This window comes from Herpailurus yagouaroundi, unplaced genomic scaffold (assembly GCF_014898765.1).
Source record: "Herpailurus yagouaroundi ecotype Mexico unplaced genomic scaffold, PumYag 191, whole genome shotgun sequence".
Classification (NCBI taxonomy): domain Eukaryota; kingdom Metazoa; phylum Chordata; class Mammalia; order Carnivora; family Felidae; genus Herpailurus; species Herpailurus yagouaroundi.
In genome coordinates, this window is record NW_024412422.1 from 6826508 (window position 1) to 6844952 (window position 18445).

At 60.0% G+C, this 18445-nt stretch overlaps 2 protein-coding genes across 5 annotated transcripts in view; one reads left to right on the forward strand and one right to left on the reverse strand.

Moving 5' to 3' along the window:
- TESC (tescalcin) overlaps window positions 1-10255 on the forward strand; it is a 52815-nt gene extending 42560 nt beyond the window's left edge. For both annotated transcript variants that reach the window (XM_040443781.1, XM_040443780.1), the window contains 5 exons: window positions 2326-2465; window positions 4085-4146; window positions 4249-4356; window positions 7996-8043; window positions 9984-10255. In XM_040443781.1, the coding sequence (XP_040299715.1) occupies window positions 2326-2465; window positions 4085-4146; window positions 4249-4356; window positions 7996-8043; window positions 9984-10061 (436 nt within the window). In that variant the 3' untranslated portion in view covers window positions 10062-10255. The remainder of the gene's footprint in view (window positions 1-2325; window positions 2466-4084; window positions 4147-4248; window positions 4357-7995; window positions 8044-9983) is intronic.
- A 6937-nt stretch (window positions 10256-17192) lies between these two features.
- FBXW8 (F-box and WD repeat domain containing 8) overlaps window positions 17193-18445 on the reverse strand; it is a 126747-nt gene continuing 125494 nt past the window's right edge. For 2 of the 3 annotated variants that reach the window (XM_040443779.1, XM_040443777.1), the window contains exons 10-12: window positions 18322-18429; window positions 18038-18186; window positions 17748-17882 (exon numbers count right to left, since the gene is read on the reverse strand). In XM_040443779.1, coding sequence (XP_040299713.1) covers window positions 17869-17882; window positions 18038-18186; window positions 18322-18429 — 271 coding nt within the window. In that variant the 3' untranslated portion in view covers window positions 17748-17868. Of the gene's footprint in view, window positions 17883-18037; window positions 18187-18321; window positions 18430-18445 lie in introns of all 3 variants that reach the window. The other variant, XM_040443778.1, reaches the window with a different exon arrangement.

Consider the following 18445-nt stretch of genomic DNA (forward strand, 5'->3'; position numbering starts at 1 on the left):
TGTGTGCGCGTTGTCCGCGTGCCTGCCGCGTGTGGGTCTGTAAGGGGACGCTTGTTTCCAAAAGGCTCCGTGCGGACCTGGCCACCTGGGTAGCTGGCCGGGCACCAGGGACCCAGCCTTCCGTGGGGTGGAGCTGGAGGGGCCCGTGTCTCCCGTAGCACGAGGTCCACTGGGGTGGGGAGAGGGTGGTGGCCCCGGAGGGACCAGCAAAGCCGGCTCCCCGGGGCCTGCGGGAGCCAGCCGGGGCCGGGAACGCGCAGGCTGGTCCTTCATTCCTCCCCACTGCCCTAGCAGGGAGTGTATTCGGACGAGAGAGAGAGGGCACTCCTGGCGTGGGCGAGAATGTTTGGGGGCCTTAAATCTGATCCGAGGTCGCAGCTTGGCTTTCATCCGTCACCCGTGGGAACCGGGAGCGGCCTCAGGAGCTGGTTTTTCAGCTCTCGGGTGGCATTCAGGTGTCGGCTGAGGGGACGGGGGTGTGGGAGCGGGGCGGAGCTGAGGCCTCTGTCCGGCTCGGGGACTGGACTTCGGGGCGGTCAGTGAGAGGCAGGAGGGACAAGCCCCCCTTCCTCGGAGGGTCCGGAGTTAGGAGAGCTGGCGGAGGGCTGGTGCAGACGCGGTGCTGCCACAGGAGGAAGGAAGTGATGTCAGGCGGTCGGGGGATATTGAGTGTCCAGAAGATAGACATCTGGACAAGCCTGTGGGGGCCGGAGTGTGGCAGGAAGGGTTGTCCAGGGCTGGGGTGGCTGGTGAGACCAATACCCGCCTTCCGGGCCTGAGATAGCAGGTGGGGGAGCTGGGGTCACCCTGAGAACCGAGGCCTCTGGACGGCTTCGGGCAGGGGAGCAGTGGGGTCTGATCTGCGTTTTGCAAAAGCCCATGTGGCTGCTCCTGGAGCACAGCGGGAATGGCGGGGCTGGGTGGCCATGGCAGGTAGGCGAGTGGGCAGGCAGCCTGGAAGTCTCTGAAGAGGGGACGACTGAGGAAGGGTTCCCCCAGCCTGTCCCCAGAACAGCCTGGACGCTGCAGCTAAGAGCCCGTATATCCCGTAGTTCTTCACTCCTCGTCCTAGAAGTTCCGAGGGGCGTGGTGAAGAAGGACTTTGGAGCCGGGCGCCCCGCGGCAGAGACAGAATTTTCTTCGCACGAAATACCACGGTCAGTCTTGCCTCCCGAGACCCTTCAGGAACAGGACTGTGGACAGAGAAGCCGATCTGGAGGGCGGTGTGAGCAGGGTCCTTCCCCACCTCGAAGGGTTCCATCTTACAGGATCTTCGGGAAGTTAAGGGTGAAAAATAGTGTCTGAACTGGGCATCTTTGCAGAAAAGAAGGGAAACTGCCCGTCTGCTGAGCGCCTGCTGTATGCCTGGCACCGGGCCAGCCACGAGGCTGACCCAGCTTGAGCCTCACCTGGAACACGAACCCTTCTTGCCCCTTCTGAAAAGCAGGTCAGCGGCGACCACCTGGAGCCCGCCTTGACTTGCTAAAAAAAACCCTGAAATTAAGAGTAGACTTTTCACTTTGGTAGTAAAGCGATTACTCAGGCAAGCTGACCACTGTGCTAGAGTTTGAGGCAGCTGATAGCAGGAGTCGGCAAACTCTTTCTGCAAAAGGCCACAGAGTAAATATTTTAGGCTTCGTGGGCCATGCGGTGTCTGTCAGGGCTGCTCAGCTCTGCCTTGGTAGCAGGAAAGCAGCCACAGACAGCAAATGAATGGGCGTGGCTGTGTGCCAATAAAACTTTATTTATAGACGTTGACTTGCAAATTTTATGTGATTTTTACCAAAGTTTGTCATGAAGTGCTGCTACCGTTTCGGGTTTTTTCTCCCCGAAAACCTATTTGCAACCATTCGAAAACATAAAAGCCCTTCTCTCGGTTCACGGACCGTACAAAAATCGGCAGCAGGCAGGGTTTGGCCCGCGGGCCGCGGTTGCCCGCCCTGGATCTGAAGGAAAGGGTCAGTTTGGTGAGTTACTGAAGTGCTTGGTGCCTTGGTTTCCCCACCCTTGAGGGCCCCGCCCTGCACACTGTAGCACACCCAGGCAGCTCTCCACCCCGGCCTTCACCAACAGCAGTGCAACCGTGTGTCTCCCCCGGCCCCCCTCATGCTGAGCTCGGGGAGGGCAGCACCTCCTCCCCACCCCCACCCCCCCCAGCTGCCCCGCACCCCATAAGCAGGTTGCTGGGAAACAGAACCCAAGGCTAGGACGGCCCCCGTGGGCGAGGCGTGTGCCCAGAAGGGCCGAGTTCTCCGAAGCATCGGTGCTCAAAGGGTAAGATCCGGCGCTTAATCCGTCGCTGACTTCCCGTCTCTGCTCCCACAGGAACCTGCGCAAGGGATCCAGTGGCCTGGCCGACGAGATCAACTTTGAGGACTTCCTGACCATCATGTCCTACTTCCGGCCCATCGACACCACCATGGACGAGGAGCAGGTGCAGCTGTGCCGGAAGGAGAAGCTGAGATGTGCGTGAGCATGGGGGCCGCGCCCCTGCGGCAGGCGGTGGGCAAGCATGGAAGGGTGGGTGGAGGGACGCCAGTCCCAGGTTATGGCACCCAGGAAGGCCCCCACTGGTGTTTCTCCTCCCAGGCCGCACCGTGGTGGCCTCCTCGTGGACACCCCCCAGCAGCTGGTGTTTTGGGGGAATGGCGGGGGGTGGAGTGGGTGACGGGAACAGAGCAAGGACCTGGGCTCCAGTCGGGCCCCTTCCACTAGGCAGACGTGTGGCCTTGAACCAGGACACGTGCTGATGGTGAACACAGCCCATTGTGAGGCTCAGTGAGGTCACATAGGCAGAGACCCTGGCTTCCCTCGTCCTCGAGGCGCCTCAAATGCCAAGTTCATGGGACGAGCCTCTGGCTGATATGTCCTGGAGGAACCCCCCGGGCCTCTGGGCTCTGGAGCGGGGTTGGCTGTGATCCGGGCTGGCCAAGCAGCACAGGGTCCCAGGGTCCCGTGAGTCACATGTCCGTCCCCCGTGTGGACTTTCCCACGACTCCTGACATCCCGCCCCCACCCCACCCGAGGCTCAGCCTCATCGGCAGGAACATGTAAACATGGGGACTGGGCTGTATTTAGCTCTGGAATGCAGACGGGAGGGCTGCCGGGAACTTTCCCGGGCTGGGTGGCCCGAGGCCTTCCGACGGCATCCTGGACCGGGGGCAGCCTGGTGGCGGCCCAGCTGCCCACCTGCTCCAAGGGCCAGGTCAGAGGTCGTGGGGGCCCCTGGTTTCCCCTCCCTTCATGGGGCAGCCGTGGGCAAACACGTTAACTTGTCTGAGCTTCGACGGTGCAGTCTGTGAAACGGGCTCAGGGCAGCCTTGCCTCACGGGGTCACGTGTGGATGAGAAGAAATGACGCTTGCCACACGCTGCGTGGCTCAGAGCGTCTGATCCATGCGGGGTCAGGGCCGGGGACTTTGTGAGTTTGAGGGTGAGCCGCTGAGGCAGGGCTTGCCCCCCTTTGGCTCCTGGCCTCTTTGGGCTGCTGGATGCTGCGTGATGCCAGTAAAGGAACAAAGGACTGTCACCAAGTGGGATAACCAGAGGAGAGGAGGTGCTGGTGTCCTTCGGGCCCACCAGGGACCGGCTCAGACCAGCCAGGGGTCTGGAACATGGGCAGCGGGGTCCACGACCTGCCGATGGTAGCTGCCTTCTTGGGTCTTCGAGGAAATGACATTTGGGGATCATGTTGATTTGTCTTCACTTCGACGAGAGTGTCGCATCTGCGCTGACAGTGTGCCGGGACCGCTGGTCCCTAACCCCCCAGCTCGGTGGCTCACTGAGCCCTTGGGACGCCTCGAAGTGGACACTCTTGTTGTTGTTGCCCCCGTTTTATAGGTGGGAGAGCCGAGGCTCAGAAGTTAGGTCACTTGCCCAAGGTCACCCGCCAGGAAGTAGGCGGTCTGGACCCATGGCCTTTGCCCTTGACCCCTACGGTTGCCGTTTAGGGTTCATTATGGGTGTCTTTTGCTCATTTGGAAGTAGCTTTCTGAGCAGGAAGGTTGGGGGAGCGGGAGGACCCGGGGCTCCCCTCCTGGCTCGTCTGACCAAGCCCTTCTCTCTCCCCCCGCCGCCGCCCCCAGTTCTGTTCCACATGTATGACTCGGACAGCGACGGCCGCATCACCCTGGAGGAATATCGAAATGTAAAGTATGCTCCTCTGCCCACGGGCCAGGGCTCCTGGCACCTCCCCGCCCCGTGGCCTGGACGGAGGCCCAAGGTCACCCTGTGTCTACTCGCCCGGCAGGTGGTAGAGGAGCTGCTGTCGGGAAACCCGCACATCGAGAAGGAGTCGGCCCGCTCCATCGCCGACGGGGCCATGATGGAGGCGGCCAGCGTGTGCGTGGGGCAGATGGTGAGCCAGGTCCCCGAGGGGGGCGGGGGGGGAGCCAGGTCCCCAGAATCTCCGGTCCCCTCCCCTGCCCCTTGGCTGACTCCCACACCTTGCCCTGCTTGTGGTCCGTGTTTCTGGAAGGCCTGGTGGTGCCTGTCCGACTCGCTGCTCTTACCCCACTGCTTTCCTGCCCCGGGGAGACCCCTGGAGTGGAGACCCCGACAGGCAGCCCCCGCAGTGTGTAGCCTCCCCCCCACCCCCCCGAGCCCTGCTGTCAGAGTGCCACACGCAGTTGACGACGAGTGGCTGGGAGGGCATTTCTGGTCTGGAGAAGGGGTCAGCAGGGCCACCTAGTCTGGGGACCCGTATGGAGCCGGGAGTGGGGGGCACGTGTAAACAGGACAGAGGAGGGGGGTGCCGGCCTCGGGGCTGGCGACTGTGGAGGGGGAGCCCCCGGCTGGCCCCAGCAGTGATGTGGGGGCCAGAGGCAGGTAGCCGTGGAGGGGGACGTGTGGCTGCCGGGGGCCTGGGGCAGGGCTGAGGGGGAGGAGGACAGGCAGGCGGGAGCATTGGAGCCTCCACACACGTGCTCGTCGGGGCTGCGCTGGTAGGAAGCGGATGGGTCATTTCTCAGAGCGCCACGTGGGACAGCCGTCCGTGGTGGGGGACCGTCCTGTGTGTCGTAGGGTGTTTAGCCGCGTCCCTGGCCTTCACCCACTAGACGTCAGTCACCCCCTCCTAGTCGTGACAACCAGGGGTGTCCCCAGACGTGGCCAGATGTCCCTGGCAGGAGGCCGGGATGGTCCCCAGTGAAGAGCTGTCAACTGGAGGGGCGGGCACAGAAACAGACGGTGAGCCGAGCGGTTGCCTCACTGGGCCCGGCGAGCGGTGGCTGTCGCGCGTGTGGGGCACCCGCAGGTAGGCTCCTCTCCCTGAGCGTGACCGCACGGCATGTGCAGACGTGCGTTGTTTCATAGGTTTTTAGTCCCATTTTACTGGTGGGGAAACTGAGGCCCGAGGACATAAGGAACTTTCTGGAATTGGGGGCAGTGATCTTTACTGTGCCCGCTGGACACACTCTCGTAGGACCGGGTCTAGCCTGGCTAGCCCCGCACAGTGGCTTTGAGCCCCGGGGGACCTTGAGGACAGGACGGGCACCCGACCGTCTCGATGACTGCGTTCCCTGAGGGTTTCGGTGGGTCCCACCGAACCGTCAGCCTCCTCACACCTTGTGCTTAAAGCGGCTGTGGCTCTAGATGCCCTTACGGCATTGGGTTCAGCACGGCCCGAGCGGAGGGGTGTGTTCCTGCCGGAACCTACTGTCTGTGCCCCCGGCCTGCCATCGAGGGTCCTGGCACGCCCGGGGCCTGCTCCCAGAGGCAGGGGCTGTGGTCATTTTATTGGCCTGCATTTTATCAGTCTGCTTCTGGGGCCCAGGGGGAGGCGTCTGGCTTTGGTGAAACCACCCCCCACTCAGCAGATTAACCGCGGCAGAAAGGGCCTCAACCTCCGTGGAGAGCGCAGGGATCCCCCTGCCGTGCCGGCGAGCCAAATTCCCATTTGACTTAATTACACTCTCCTCCTCCAAATTGCTCCCCGTCTCGCTCCGGTGGCAACCGGTGACAGTTTCCTTAATTTGCTGCAGTGAAACTGTTGGCAGCTGGCAGCTGCTCATCTGCATAAAAGGCACACGACCTCAGAAGCGGGGCTATTTGAGAGCCCGTGGCTGCCTCCCGGGTGTGTGTCCCGAGCCTCTCTCTCTACTTACGGGTCCTCCGTGTGCTCTGAAAATGTTTTCTCGTGTCGTCAGCCGGATAAACGTGAGCCATGCACACGCACGCACAGGGCGAGGGCCGGCTGCGCGGTTCAATACCATCCGGCCTCCAGGGACGCCGAGCGTTCCAGCCTGTGCAGCCCACCGAAGCCAGCCGATCCATCGCCCCGCGTTAATGGACTTCCAGAGCCGGTTATTGATCGGAGCAGTGCTTTCTTCCCAGAGTGCTTTCTCTGGACGGTCTTGTGGCTTGAGGGTGGGGCTGCTTGGCTGGGGTCTCAGCTTGGGTTCCCCCCCTCCCCGCCCCCACCCAGGATACAGAGCCTGGTCTATAATTAGCTCCCCTCGGCTGCCCCCAGGGGACCTGGGGGTTGCCTTCAGAGAGAGGGCACCCGCCTCTCCCTGCGCCCCTGGGCGGGAGGAGCAGGGAGCCCCAGGGACCTGCCCGGGGATTGGAGAACTGGTCACATTTACAAAATTAAGACGCATATATAGATTTGTTTTCTGTGTTAAAAACAAGTGTAAAGAAACCCCAGAGGGTGAAGAATCCTATCAGACACTTGGAGTCAGCCGTGCTACTCCCAGCTGGACAGGAAGGCGGCCTTGCCTCTGTGCACCTCAGTGGCCTTATCTGTAAAATGGGACTGAGAACAGAACCCGAATAGCAGACACTGAGCGCCTGCTATTTAATACACATCAGAACAACTCCAGGGGCGCCTGGGGGGCTGAGTCAGTTAAGCATCCAACTTCGGCTCAGGTCATGATCTCGCGGTTCGTGAGTTCGAGGCCCGCGTCGGGCTCTGTGCTGACAGCTCAGGGCCTGGAACCTGCGTCTGATAAAAAAAAATTGCAGGGAGGTATAGGAAGAGAGGTGAATTCTCTGTGCCCTTCTCCCCCTCAACCACTCCTCCCTAGAGGGAAGCATCCTTGCTGGAGTTTATTTTCCAACACACACTGACGTACACGTGTGTCTTTTATTTTGACGTGCACACAGTGGAACTGACCGGACTCCTTTGCCTCTGCTGACCCCACACGTCCCCGGGGCAGATGGCGACAGTCTGGTTAGCGATACAGGAAGAAATTGGAATGTGTGCACGGATCTGCAGACCTCTTTCTGCGTGTTTGTTTTTTTCCACTATGTATCTTGGAGCCTTTTCCCTATCTGCATGTAGGGATCGACCCCTTCTTAATGGATGCTTGGTAATCAATAGCATGGAGGACCACGATTTATTTAGCCGGTCTTCTGTTGACGGACACGGGACGGCAGCCAGGCTTTCGGTCACAAAGAGTGCTGCAGGCAGGGGTGAGGTCTGGGGAGACTTAGCTGTGCCAGAGCCCGAGATAGTCGTACGAGGGGCAGGAGCCCCACCTCTGGTCTCATGAGGTCATGTGTGCCCAGAGCAGGAAGGACACGGGTGGAGACTGGCACTGGCCATGACTAGGTGGGTGAGAGGCCCAGCGGGCAGGCATTATCATGGTGACTCACTGGGCGAGAGGGGTGGGCCGCACGGGCTGGCCCTTTACCCCCCCTTGCCCCAGTGGTCTGTGAGCTCAGAGGGTCAGTGCGGGCATGGTGACGCAGGACCGGGAAATGGCAGCAGGGTGGCCGGGGGGAAGGGGAGCCCGTGCCTCTGTGCCCACCGCCTTCCTTTCCACCCTCACCCACCAGGTTCTCCCTGGGGGCCTTGGATGGGGCCCTGGTCAGCCGGCACCCTCCCTTCCAGTCCGAGTTGGAATTCGGAGGGACTGGCTTCCGGCTGGAAGCAGAAGGTCCGGAGGGACCCCCGCTTCTCGTGACTGAATGGGCCCGACCATCTGCGTCCCGGTGGGGGGGGGGATGGGGGTCTCCCGGGAGGCCGCTCACTCTGCGTGTGCTCTGTCCCCAGGAGCCTGACCAGGTGTACGAGGGGATCACCTTCGACGACTTCCTGAAGGTGGGTGTCTAGGAGCAGAGGTGGGGGCTGAGGGGGGTTCCTGCCCTCTGGGCAGGAGGACACTGGCACCTCTGTGGAGAGGGGGCATGCACGGCTGTACTTCTTTTTATCGGGAGGGCAGTAGTCACACGTGGTCGGAGCGACTGGAGCCGTACAAAAGGGCCACAACGATACCGCTTCTCCCCCACAAGTCCCCGGTCCCCATGTCAGAAGCGTCACTGCTGACAGTTGGAACCGGGTTCTGGAATGTTCTATGCCTGCGAGTCACATAGTGGAGTCAGCGGTGTGGGGTTTAGCCCCTCGCTTCTCCCGTGCCTTGGACATAGCTGCCCATTCTCCCAGCCCCCACGGGTGGACACCAGGCCCCTGCCATCACAAACGTGCTCCGAGGTTGGGAACTGGGACCCCCTCACTGCTCGGACTGGCAGGTGCCCGGCGGCGGAGGGAGATGAACCCGCCTGCCCTGTGCCTGGTGCCGAGTGCTCCGACAGCGGGCCACCAGGCTCATCCTGGGATTAGGACAGGAGGTCAGGGGAACTTGACCCAGAGGTCCCAGTCCAGCCTGCCGCGCCAGCCTCTGACCCGCCTGAGGGCGCTGATGGGCCCGGGCCTGGAGCCAGGCCGGGACTTGGGCGGTCACAGCCCCATGGAGCCCGGGGGCAGCTCGATGGGCACTCCGCCCGGGCTGTGCTGCTAACCTGGCCAGTCAGCCGCCAGCTCTGCAGTAAGGGGGTGGGCAGCCTCTTCCACCTTGCACCCGCAGGGGCTGGGCAGGGCGAAGAGCCTGTGAGACCCAGCTTCTTCCCCGGAAGTCTCCCCCTGCCCCCCACCCGAGGCCTCCAGTGTTCCCCAAGCCTGTCCCCGCCCCGTGGGGGCCCTTCCTGACCGGCTGGCCCCTCCCCTCCCCTGGGCCTTGCCGGTGACCCTGTTCCCACCTGGCATTTAGCAGAAAGCACCCCGGGTGCCCCACTACCTTCCCCAGGAACCGGGTCCGTTTTCTCTGCCCCCTCCTGGCACCACACCAAGAACAGGTGCAGGATCCCAGGAAGCAGCTTGGGTGCCGGCAGGACTCTGACTGCAGCCTGGTGGCAGGCCCTGGAGATGCTGCAGGCGACAGCTTGAGTGTTAGAAGTTCTCACAAGCCGGGAGGCGAGCCAGGTCTGGCCGTTTCTCCGTCTGCGGCCCTCTTGGGCCGCTCCCCCCCCCCCCGCCCCGCCACCGCCGAGTGGCCAAAGAGCTGGCAAGCGCAGTCCTGGGAGTGGGGGGGCTCGTAGCGTGGCAGTTCGGGTCAGATGTCCCCCGGGGCCGTGGCCAGGGTGGACTGTCACGACAGAACCCGTGCCAGGTACGTGCCTGTGGACATCTTTGCCCTTCCCGGGCACGAGCTTGTCTTCGTAGAACCGAGGTGGCTTATCCCAGGGAGGCTATAAAGACCAGACTGTCGTGACCTTTTAATTAGAGAGGATGGCTTAATGAAACGGTGCGACTAACGCACAGCGCTTAATAGTTTACAGAATGTTTCCACGGATGATCCCCTCTGAGCCCCCGACATCGCGTGACTTAACGTGGGCAGTGCAGGTGGTGGTCCCGGCATGGTGCTGATGAAGAGGTTTACTGGGGTTAAGGAACTTGCATGAAAATCACAGAGCCTGAAGTGTGGTGGGTGGGACGGGAATGACTTGGAGCGAAGAGCTTGGATTCAGCACTTAATAACAACTTGCTGTGACGGCGTCAGAAAGGATCCACACGTCAGAGCCAAATTAACCCGCAGAAAGGCAGGTGGAAGTTTCTTTTCCTCGCTTGGCTCACAGCCTTGAAACCGGCCCTCTGGTTGTCACCTGTCCTGGTGGAGGGGAGGGCGGGGACGCGGGCGGGGACGTGGGCCCGGTGGCGGTGGTGGCAGGGACGTGCGCTCAGTGCTGCTGCTCTGTCCGTTCCAGATCTGGCAGGGAATAGACATCGAGACCAAGATGCACGTCCGCTTCCTCAATATGGAAACCATCGCCCTTTGCCACTGACCTGCAGGCATCCCCACCCCCCCGGAAGCCGCACCGGGGTCCGCAGCCGCCCTCGGGGCCCGAGGCCACCGATGTCCTGCCGCAGCTCTTGTAAATAGCCCCCCTCTGCCGTCCTGTTTTCCCGAGGGTGTGGTATGTGGGACTCTTCTGTTTTTATCTCTAATAAAAAAGAAGACGGTTGGTTTGTTAATGAACATGGCTCCTGTCTGTTCCCCACGTCCACTCGGTGGCCTGGCCACCTGGTGGCACGAGGCTGAACAGGACAGCTGATTTTCAAAGGCTGGTTTGGAAAAGGGGGGTTTTGGGGTTTTTTTCCCCAGACCTTTCCTGGTGTATTTTGGGTGCAAGGTTTGCTCCTTTGCATGAGTGCCGGGCGGTAATTAGCAAGACGAGGCAGCTCCTCGTGCCGTGGTGGCCGGGACGCAGGCGGTGTGGTTTCCTTGGTATTGTGACTGAGCATCTAGGCCAGAGGAGATAAGGGGGACCTGCGGTGATGTGCCCAAGCCCGCCAACGGTACCCGGGGCACTGGACTCCGGGCCTGGCTGCCGAGGTCGGGCTGGGTGCATCCACACCCTCCCAGGCCGGCATGTGGCAGTCCCCAGTAGTGGTGGCAGCAGGGGAGAAAACTGTCCCCGGTGAGTGGCTCCCACAGCTCCAAGGTCACCTTCTGACTCAGGGGTGAGCTGCGCTGGGGGCGGGGAGATGAAGGTTGTCCATCCGGTTGGTGGCTATGGCCGGTGGGTCAGCAGAGGCCGGCACGGGCTGAACGCTCCCGGTTGGTGCTCGGTGGGGCCAGCAAGGCCGTTGCTGTGATCGCTCATCGCTGGCAGCGTCCCGGGCCCCCTTGCGTGGCTCCTGCCGTCCACGCTCACTGGGAGGTCCCTTTCCAGCCTTCCAAGAAAGTTCCGGGAACTGAGAACTGCCGTTATTGGCCTACTCGCACTTCCGGAGCTTTGTTACTAAGCGTGTTTTAGCTAACACCTGTGCACGGGGGTTCAGAATTGAAAAGGCGCAGGAAGGCACAGCACACGGCCCTTCTCCCATGCCGGCAGGCCCCGGCTTCCCCTTCCCCGAGGCAGTCAGGTCAGCCTGTTTCTTTGACATCTTTCCGGGGCTGTTCCTGCAGACGTAAGCAGGTATATTGCCGAGGAGGAGCTGAATGTGGGCATTTAAGTGAAAAGTTGAAACCGAGCAGTGAGGCAGGGTGGAGGGGGACTGTGTGGACGGAGCACCGTGTGCAGGGCAGGAGTCCCGAGGCTGGCACACCGTGGCGGTGGCGGTTTGGAAAGCGCGTGCATCCTTCTGGTGACGCTTAGGACCTTGGAGGTGAGAGCAGACGCCTCTTGGAGGTGAGGCAGTAAGAGCATAACTGGGCCACCTGGGGCCCCGGACCCGGGGCCTGAGGGATGCTGGCCTGCGGTGCGAGCCGCGGCCTCCTCTCTCCTTCCCGGGCCCTGGCGGATGGCAGGGAGGCCACATGGCCCCAGCCGTGGGGAAGTAGAGAGCGGTCTGAAGTCACTTCCAGAGCTTGGCTGTTTAGACTAGCGCTTACGCAACAAGTGTTTTGACATTTCCTAAGCGGTAGGTCTGCGGGGAAGGCAGAGGCCTGGCTTCCTGCCCTCAGGGTACCAGCCACCTGGTGGGACCCTGAACTGTGTTTCCTGGAGCAGGAGTGGGACGTGAGCTGCCTCATCTCACTGCTGCCCCTAGGGACCGTCTTGCTCACGTCCTTGGCTTTCCCGGCTGCCCTCGGAGACGGTCTCAAGTCCCTGGCATGGCCTGGTGTGCTGGAATCTGGCACTCTCCCGGAAGCATCTCGGCCCGGTGACCCCCTGCAGCCTCGCAGAGGCACCTACCCTCCCCTTCCCCGCCCCCCACGGTGCCTTTGAGCAGCGGGATGGCTGGCGTGGCCACCGTCGGCCTGGACTTTCTGGGGCTCCCCCAATTTGCTTCGATTTTGTGCTTCTCAACAAAGGCAGTTCGTTAATGTGAAGTCTTGTTAGAAACCGTTTCCCATCAGCCCCTGTGCCCTGAGTTTTAGTTTGGGAGAGGTGGCCACTGTGGGCACACATCAAACGTTTTCATCTGTTCGGACCGCTGAGGGCCAGCCTAACGTCTTTGAAGTTTTGGGCCCCGGCTTACCTAAACAGCTAATTAAAAGGAGATTTATTCACCATGAGCCCAGTCCATGCTGCTCAAAAGAAAGCTAATTTGTTCCCAGTCACTGAGGGTGTCACGAAATTGGCAGGGTTAAGGCTTATTTCCACCAGAGCGCGGCCTGCAGAGTTTACCTGGGGCTCCCACCGGCTCCCAGGGTGCCCGTTCGGTCATTTGGGGAGTGATCAGGGTTTCCTAGCAGTGGGTGCAAACCTGCTTCTAGAAAGGGCAGGTTAATTCCCCACAGTCTAGCAGAGGACGCAGGCGGGGGCTCCCATTCCCTCCTGTCACCCGCCGGACCGGCGAGGGTGCCCAGGAAGGGCTTTGTGGCTGCATCGCCCCTGAGCAAGTATGGCTACGTCCCTGGGTCCCTGGATCGGGCGCCTCGTCAGAAGCAAGTGGTGTGTTTGTTTTGAAATTGGTTTTAAAAGAGGCAAGTGGTCGAGTCAACAGATATGCTTGTTCAACAGCCTGTCTTCTATCAAGAATTACACCAGTGACTAAAAGGAAATAGGCAGAAATCAGTGCTAAGGCAAATATTTGGAGGAAGTGAGGTCGTGCTTTGAAGGCCGCAGGAGGTGGGTGGAGACCCAGCAGGGTGAGGGCCCCCTTCTGTTCTTCACCCATCTGCCCGCAGTCGGGTTGAAAGCCGGATCTAGGGGCGCCTGGGTGGCGCAGTCGGTTAAGTGTCCGACTTCAGCCAGGTCACGATCTCGCGGTCCGTGAGTTCGAGCCCCGCGTCGGGCTCTGGGCTGATGGCTCAGAGCCTGGAGCCTGTTTCCGATTCTGTGTCTCCCTCTCTCTCTGCTCCTCCCCCGTTCATGCTCTGTGTCTCTCTGTCCCAAAAATAAATAAACGTTGAAAAAAAAAATTTAAAAAATAAAAAAAAAATAAAAAATAAAAAAAAAAAAAAGAAAGCCGGATCTAGTCCCATGCTGCCGTGTCACCAAGGGGAGAAGTTACCAGAACTCAGCTTTTGGATGTTCAGAGAATTCAGCAATTTGACACAAACGCAGGAGTCTGGTAGCTTCACAAAAGGGCTGCGTAATGGAAATCTAGTAGGAGAAGCTCGGGGGAAACATCCGGCAGCCACGTTGACCGTGCATCACGGACCAGGGAATAACCCAAGATCACAACCCCTTCCAAATTTGGCCAAGCACCACCTTGCTGGACTTGCGCAAAACAACTCCATTACCTTCTTGTCCGAGGGACTGGAAAGTTCTTTCTGTGCTCTGCTCAGGGGAGGCAGGTCACACATGCACCCGAGCCTGCCCCCACCTGCCTGCTGAGGCTGAACCGCAGCACCGGGACCGGCAGTGACTTCCGTGGGCTGACAGAGTTAAAAATACAAGTTGCCTTGGCGAGGGTTTTTGCAAACACCTGCTTTGCAAGCTGTCCTCCCACACGGTGACCTTGGGAAGGCCTTGGAGAGGGGGGAGCAGGAGGAGCCGGGGTTTCTGTCAGCTCTGCCTTTGTCTCTGGGCCTTTCCGGAATCAGGAGGCAAGTGCCAGCGGGGTGTTCGGCGGTGGATGAACTTGGCCCGTGGTGGCTGCCGAGCCTTCTAATCCAACCAAGTCAGCAAGGGACCAGGCTCCACGTTCAGCCCCAGAGCCCCGAGCAGCAGTCAGGGTGAGGGGATGTGTTGAGCAGCGGCGTCGGTCCCCTCGGTCTTCGAGGGACAGGGACCGTCCTGCCAGTGGGCACGGGAAGGGAAGATGTGACGGGCTCAGCTCTTGAGGCCGCGGGGAGCTGGGAGCGTTCCCGCCCTTCCTAGGGAAGAAGCGGGCCCTGGCGCTGAGCCGGTGTGCAAACCTGCGGCTGGAAACCCACGGCGAAGGTCGGAGGCCGAACGCCTGCCCTGCCCGGGGCCGCTGCAGCCCAGCGAGAGGGAACCTGCCGCCGCACATCGGAGGCGGCCCTGTCCAGACCGCCACCGGCGGGGCCCGCCGCAGCAGCCAGGTAACCGTCTGGCCTGGCTCGAGGGCGAGGCGGGCAGGTCTGCGTGGCTCACGGCGCCACGGCCCAGCTGGCATCATAAGCTCCTGGCCGCCGCAGCGGCTGCCCAAAGCAGAGGCCCCGAGTCGGGGGGCGAGACAGCACCCGTCTAGCCCGTGGTCACGGACCTGCCGGTAATGGCAAGCCACCAGGAGGTTCTAAGGAGAAGGCTGTGCCCTCATGAGGGGAAGGCACTTCGCCTCCTCAGTGAGCAGAGTCTGTCTGCAGTAAGCTGGTGCTTGTCATTCAAACGCAGAGCGGCATGCCATCCCCTAAGTGCTGGGCCTCTAGTTTAAAAACAAAATTTGTTGTTTATGCTTGAGTAGGGGAGGGGTAGAGAGAGGGAGGGAGGCACAGGATCCGAAGCAGCTCCAGGCTCTGAGCCGTCGGCACGGAGCCTGACGCGGGGCTCAAACCCACCAACGGCGAGATCTTGACCCGAGCTGAAGTCGGACGCCCAACTGACTGAGCCGCCCCATCAGACGTTCCTTTCACAACAGACCCAAATCCCCATCTTGGGGAAGTCATCAGCCAGGGAGAGCGTTGTGCCTCCTGGGGGTGGTGATGCCACCCCCGGGGTAGCTTTTAAACACAAGTCACTGGCTGCGCAATGGCAGCTCGAAGGCAGCACGTGGCTTGGCTTAAAAGGCGCAATCCAGTGGCCGAGATGTGATTCTCGGCAGTCCCCTCACACGACCTGACGAAAGCCAACCTGCCTAACGCTTGTGTCCGGTTTCACACCTCATCTTGTGGGTTTCTTGGATCCTGGCCTGGGAACCCCTGTGAGTGGTGGTCGCGCTCCCATGGCCTGCGACACCAGGCTGCCCTGCTGGCGGAGCGCGCCGGGGGTCGGGGAGAGCAGGTGCCACGGTTGGCTGGCCGGGGGCCTTGCCAGGTCATTTGAGCAAGAAACAAATTTCAAAAATTTAATATGGGGACAGACAGTTGATAAAAGTAGAAAGCAAAAGGCAGGCGATGTTCTAGGACACAAGAGCCCTGGTGTGGGGCCCTCTGGCTCCCCAGGTGGTACAGGAGCTGCTTCTGTCTTCGGGGGAAGCCGGAGGGGGTAGTCTGAGGAGAAGAGCTACGGAGGAAGGAAAGGAGATGATCCACCTGCGAACTCAGAACCTGCAAAGAAGCTTCCTCAAAAGAGCCAACAGGGATCCAGGTAAGGTGGGCGGAGCAGAAGGGGTGGGGGGATACGGGCCAAGGCGTTTTAAGTCACTGGGTAAATGTGAATTTATGGAGGAATTCGGTCCCTTCCCCACGTTCCAGGACGTAAAGTTTGTAGCAGCAAACACAGGTTGCCGTGCCTGGGGATCGGAGTCTGGATCTGACAAACCCTCCTCCGCAAAAAACAGGCCCTTCTCCGTCAGGGGAGAGGTTATAAACAGGCTGGGGAGGTAAGAAAACCCCTGTGGTGGTGCCATTTTACGCTGGACCAGCTTTTGGCCGCGAATGACAAGAGTTTAGAACTATTTTTAGTTTTGGTATATTTTTCTGGGTCTGATTTCTTTGCAACTCTTCAACTACCTTTCACGGCTGCGAAGCTACGAAGGGTGACCGCGTCTGCAAAATGAGAGGTAAAAATCGGACTGGAAGGGCCTGCTTCTTAGAAGAAAAATGTCTTTTACCCAGTGGTCCAGTTACATTAAGGCTGTGAAAGATGAAAACCTTATAAAGCGAGGTCACTAGGGGGTCAGAGCAGCACATGACACGAGGAGTAAATAAAATCCTTCATCTGCTAACTGCAGACCGGCTTCATTTATGACGTAATTTGGTTGAAAGGAAGCAGAAGGCTGTCCTGATGAAGCTCCTGCCGAGGAAGGCGGTCTTGAAAGCCAGCGTCACCCTGCGGGTTGAGTGAGGATTCCCAGCCGGGGCTCTTCCCGGTTCCCCCGTCCTATCTAGCTGCACGTCGGTTTTTAACGTGGACCGAATTCATCTGAAAAAACTGAAACCTTCACGACTCAAGGGCCGGGACTCTCTGTAATGGCACACGTGTCCCAATTTTCTCCCGTGTACAGTAGGAAAGCGTCCCTTTCTCTTGGGTCAGCGTGGGCAGGTTGCCCTGAAAAGCCCCTTGTGCCTTTTTTTTTTTTAATCAAGACTTGTATATTTTGGCTTTTCGAAAAAGCTGGTCCAGTGTAAAATGGTACAAGCGTGGGGTTTCCGGCATTGTGATAAACTTTACTATTTATTGGCTTTCTGTCCCATCAATGTGTTTTTTAATCTTTGCTTAACACCCTCCTTTGAGGTCTCTATCTGAGGTGACAGCTGTCCATTTATCTTGGCCTGTTGTGTTTTCTACTCAAGCCACAGCTTCTGTCCACCCTGGCCTCGTCCTGGGGGTTTTGATGTTCAGTGCAGTCATGGTCACCCTGGTCTAGGGAGTTCATATTTCCATTTTTCTTTAAACCAATTCTGGAGTATTTGGAATTTCCAGGTGGACGTATTTCACTTTATCGAATTTTACTGCATTAGGGGTCATGGAATTTGGCCTGGATGGGATCATCCTTTGTGGTCCTCACACGGACTCCGGTGCCGTGCATGGTCTACGGGTATTTAAAGAGGCCCCAAACTACATACGCGTATTGGATCACGCTTGTAAATTCCACCAAGTAAATCCTCGGAGTCCTTATTGATCACTCGCTCTGGGAATGGACTTTCCCTTCATGGTCCTCTCAGTTTCTGCTTTGCTGTTTTGAAGGGACATCGGGTGGTTGCTGCTGCACAGTCTCCATCCTTTGTAAGGTGACCGCTCGGCCTCCCCCTCCCTCGGAAATGGAGGCTGTTGATCATACTCGTGCCCCCCCAGGTGTTGCCCTGCTGTAGCGCCGTGGTTTAGGGTAGCGGTTTCTCCGCCAGCTCTTCCTCTTCCATCCTGCGTGGAGGATGGCTGTTTATGCAACACACATGTAGAAAATAATCTACTTTGTATCACAGGTTGTGGACAAAAGAGCAGACCACAGAGTCCTTAATGCAATTGTATAAATATATAATTATGAATCATGGTTAAGAACTAGGAGGAAACAGGCCTGTGATCCCAAGTCTACACCGGGTGGTGGCATCACAGACCAGTCTGGGTGAGTATGTGCTCTCGGGTCCAGGGGAGGTGGGGCCGTGTCAGCTCAGGCACCTCCCCTCCCCCTGGAGAAAGGGCTTGAAGACCGGAACGATGGCGGCAGCAGGTGAGCAGGGCCCCGGACTGTAGTGTAAAGACGTGGGGGGAGGTCCACACCGTATCCGGACAGAGGGGCCCGGATGGGGCCAGAGTGGACGTGGAGGGGCGGGGGGAGGAGGTGCAGCGTGAGGGGTAAGAAAGCCCCAGAGGAGGACCAGAGCACCCAGAAAACAGACGAGACAAGCTGCGACAGGCTCCCGCTTTCCACAGGCAGCAGAGGAAGGCAAAGGCAGCCGAGGCACGTGTGGGGTCAGACGGGTGCACCCGGGGGTCGTGTTCTTCCCCCCGGCGGTTTCCAAATCCGGCAGGCGTGGTTCTTCCCGCTTTTCTCCCCGCTCCTAACTCCGGTCCTGGGGGAAGGCGAGCGCGAGGGCATAGCCGTGGCCGGCCGTGGGGTCCGTGGACGAACGGCAGACGGGCAGCGTGCTCTGCAAGGCCAGCCGGTCCACCGCGAACTCGTAGGCGTGGATCAGCCCGCGGTGCCTAGAGGAAGCACAGACAGCAGGCGTCGGGACGGTCCCCGTGAACGCTCCCGTCCTTCGGGCCGACAGCGTGGCGGACACGCAGTCCCGGGACTGGAGACAGACAGGTGAGCCGCCGCGTCTGACGGAGGGGAGGCCAGCAGTCACCCGAGCCACCTGCACGGGGGTCTCTCCCTCGTTGGGAACGGAGTCCCCCGGCAGATGGAGCAGGAAGAGGGGGCTTTGCCACCGTCACCGGGAGCGTAACCACGGCGGGAGCATCGCGATGCGCACGCTTTGCTGCGCGGCCGCGAAGTTCGCAGCTTCTGTGAAAACAATGGCCGTACCTGACGGGGTACGAGGTGACCCTGGGGGCACGAGGTGGCCCAGGGGTCCTAGTAACACAGTCAAGCCAAGATGATGTGTTCTGAGCCCCGACAAAGCCAGCCCCACGCACTGACCTCCTGTGGGCCGTGAAGTCCAGGTCAGTGTTGCGCACCACCCTCTCGTAGGGCACGTTGGCCGTGATGAGGCTGTGGCTGTTGAAGGACAGGTGGCGGACGGGGTGCCTGGAACACAACGGAG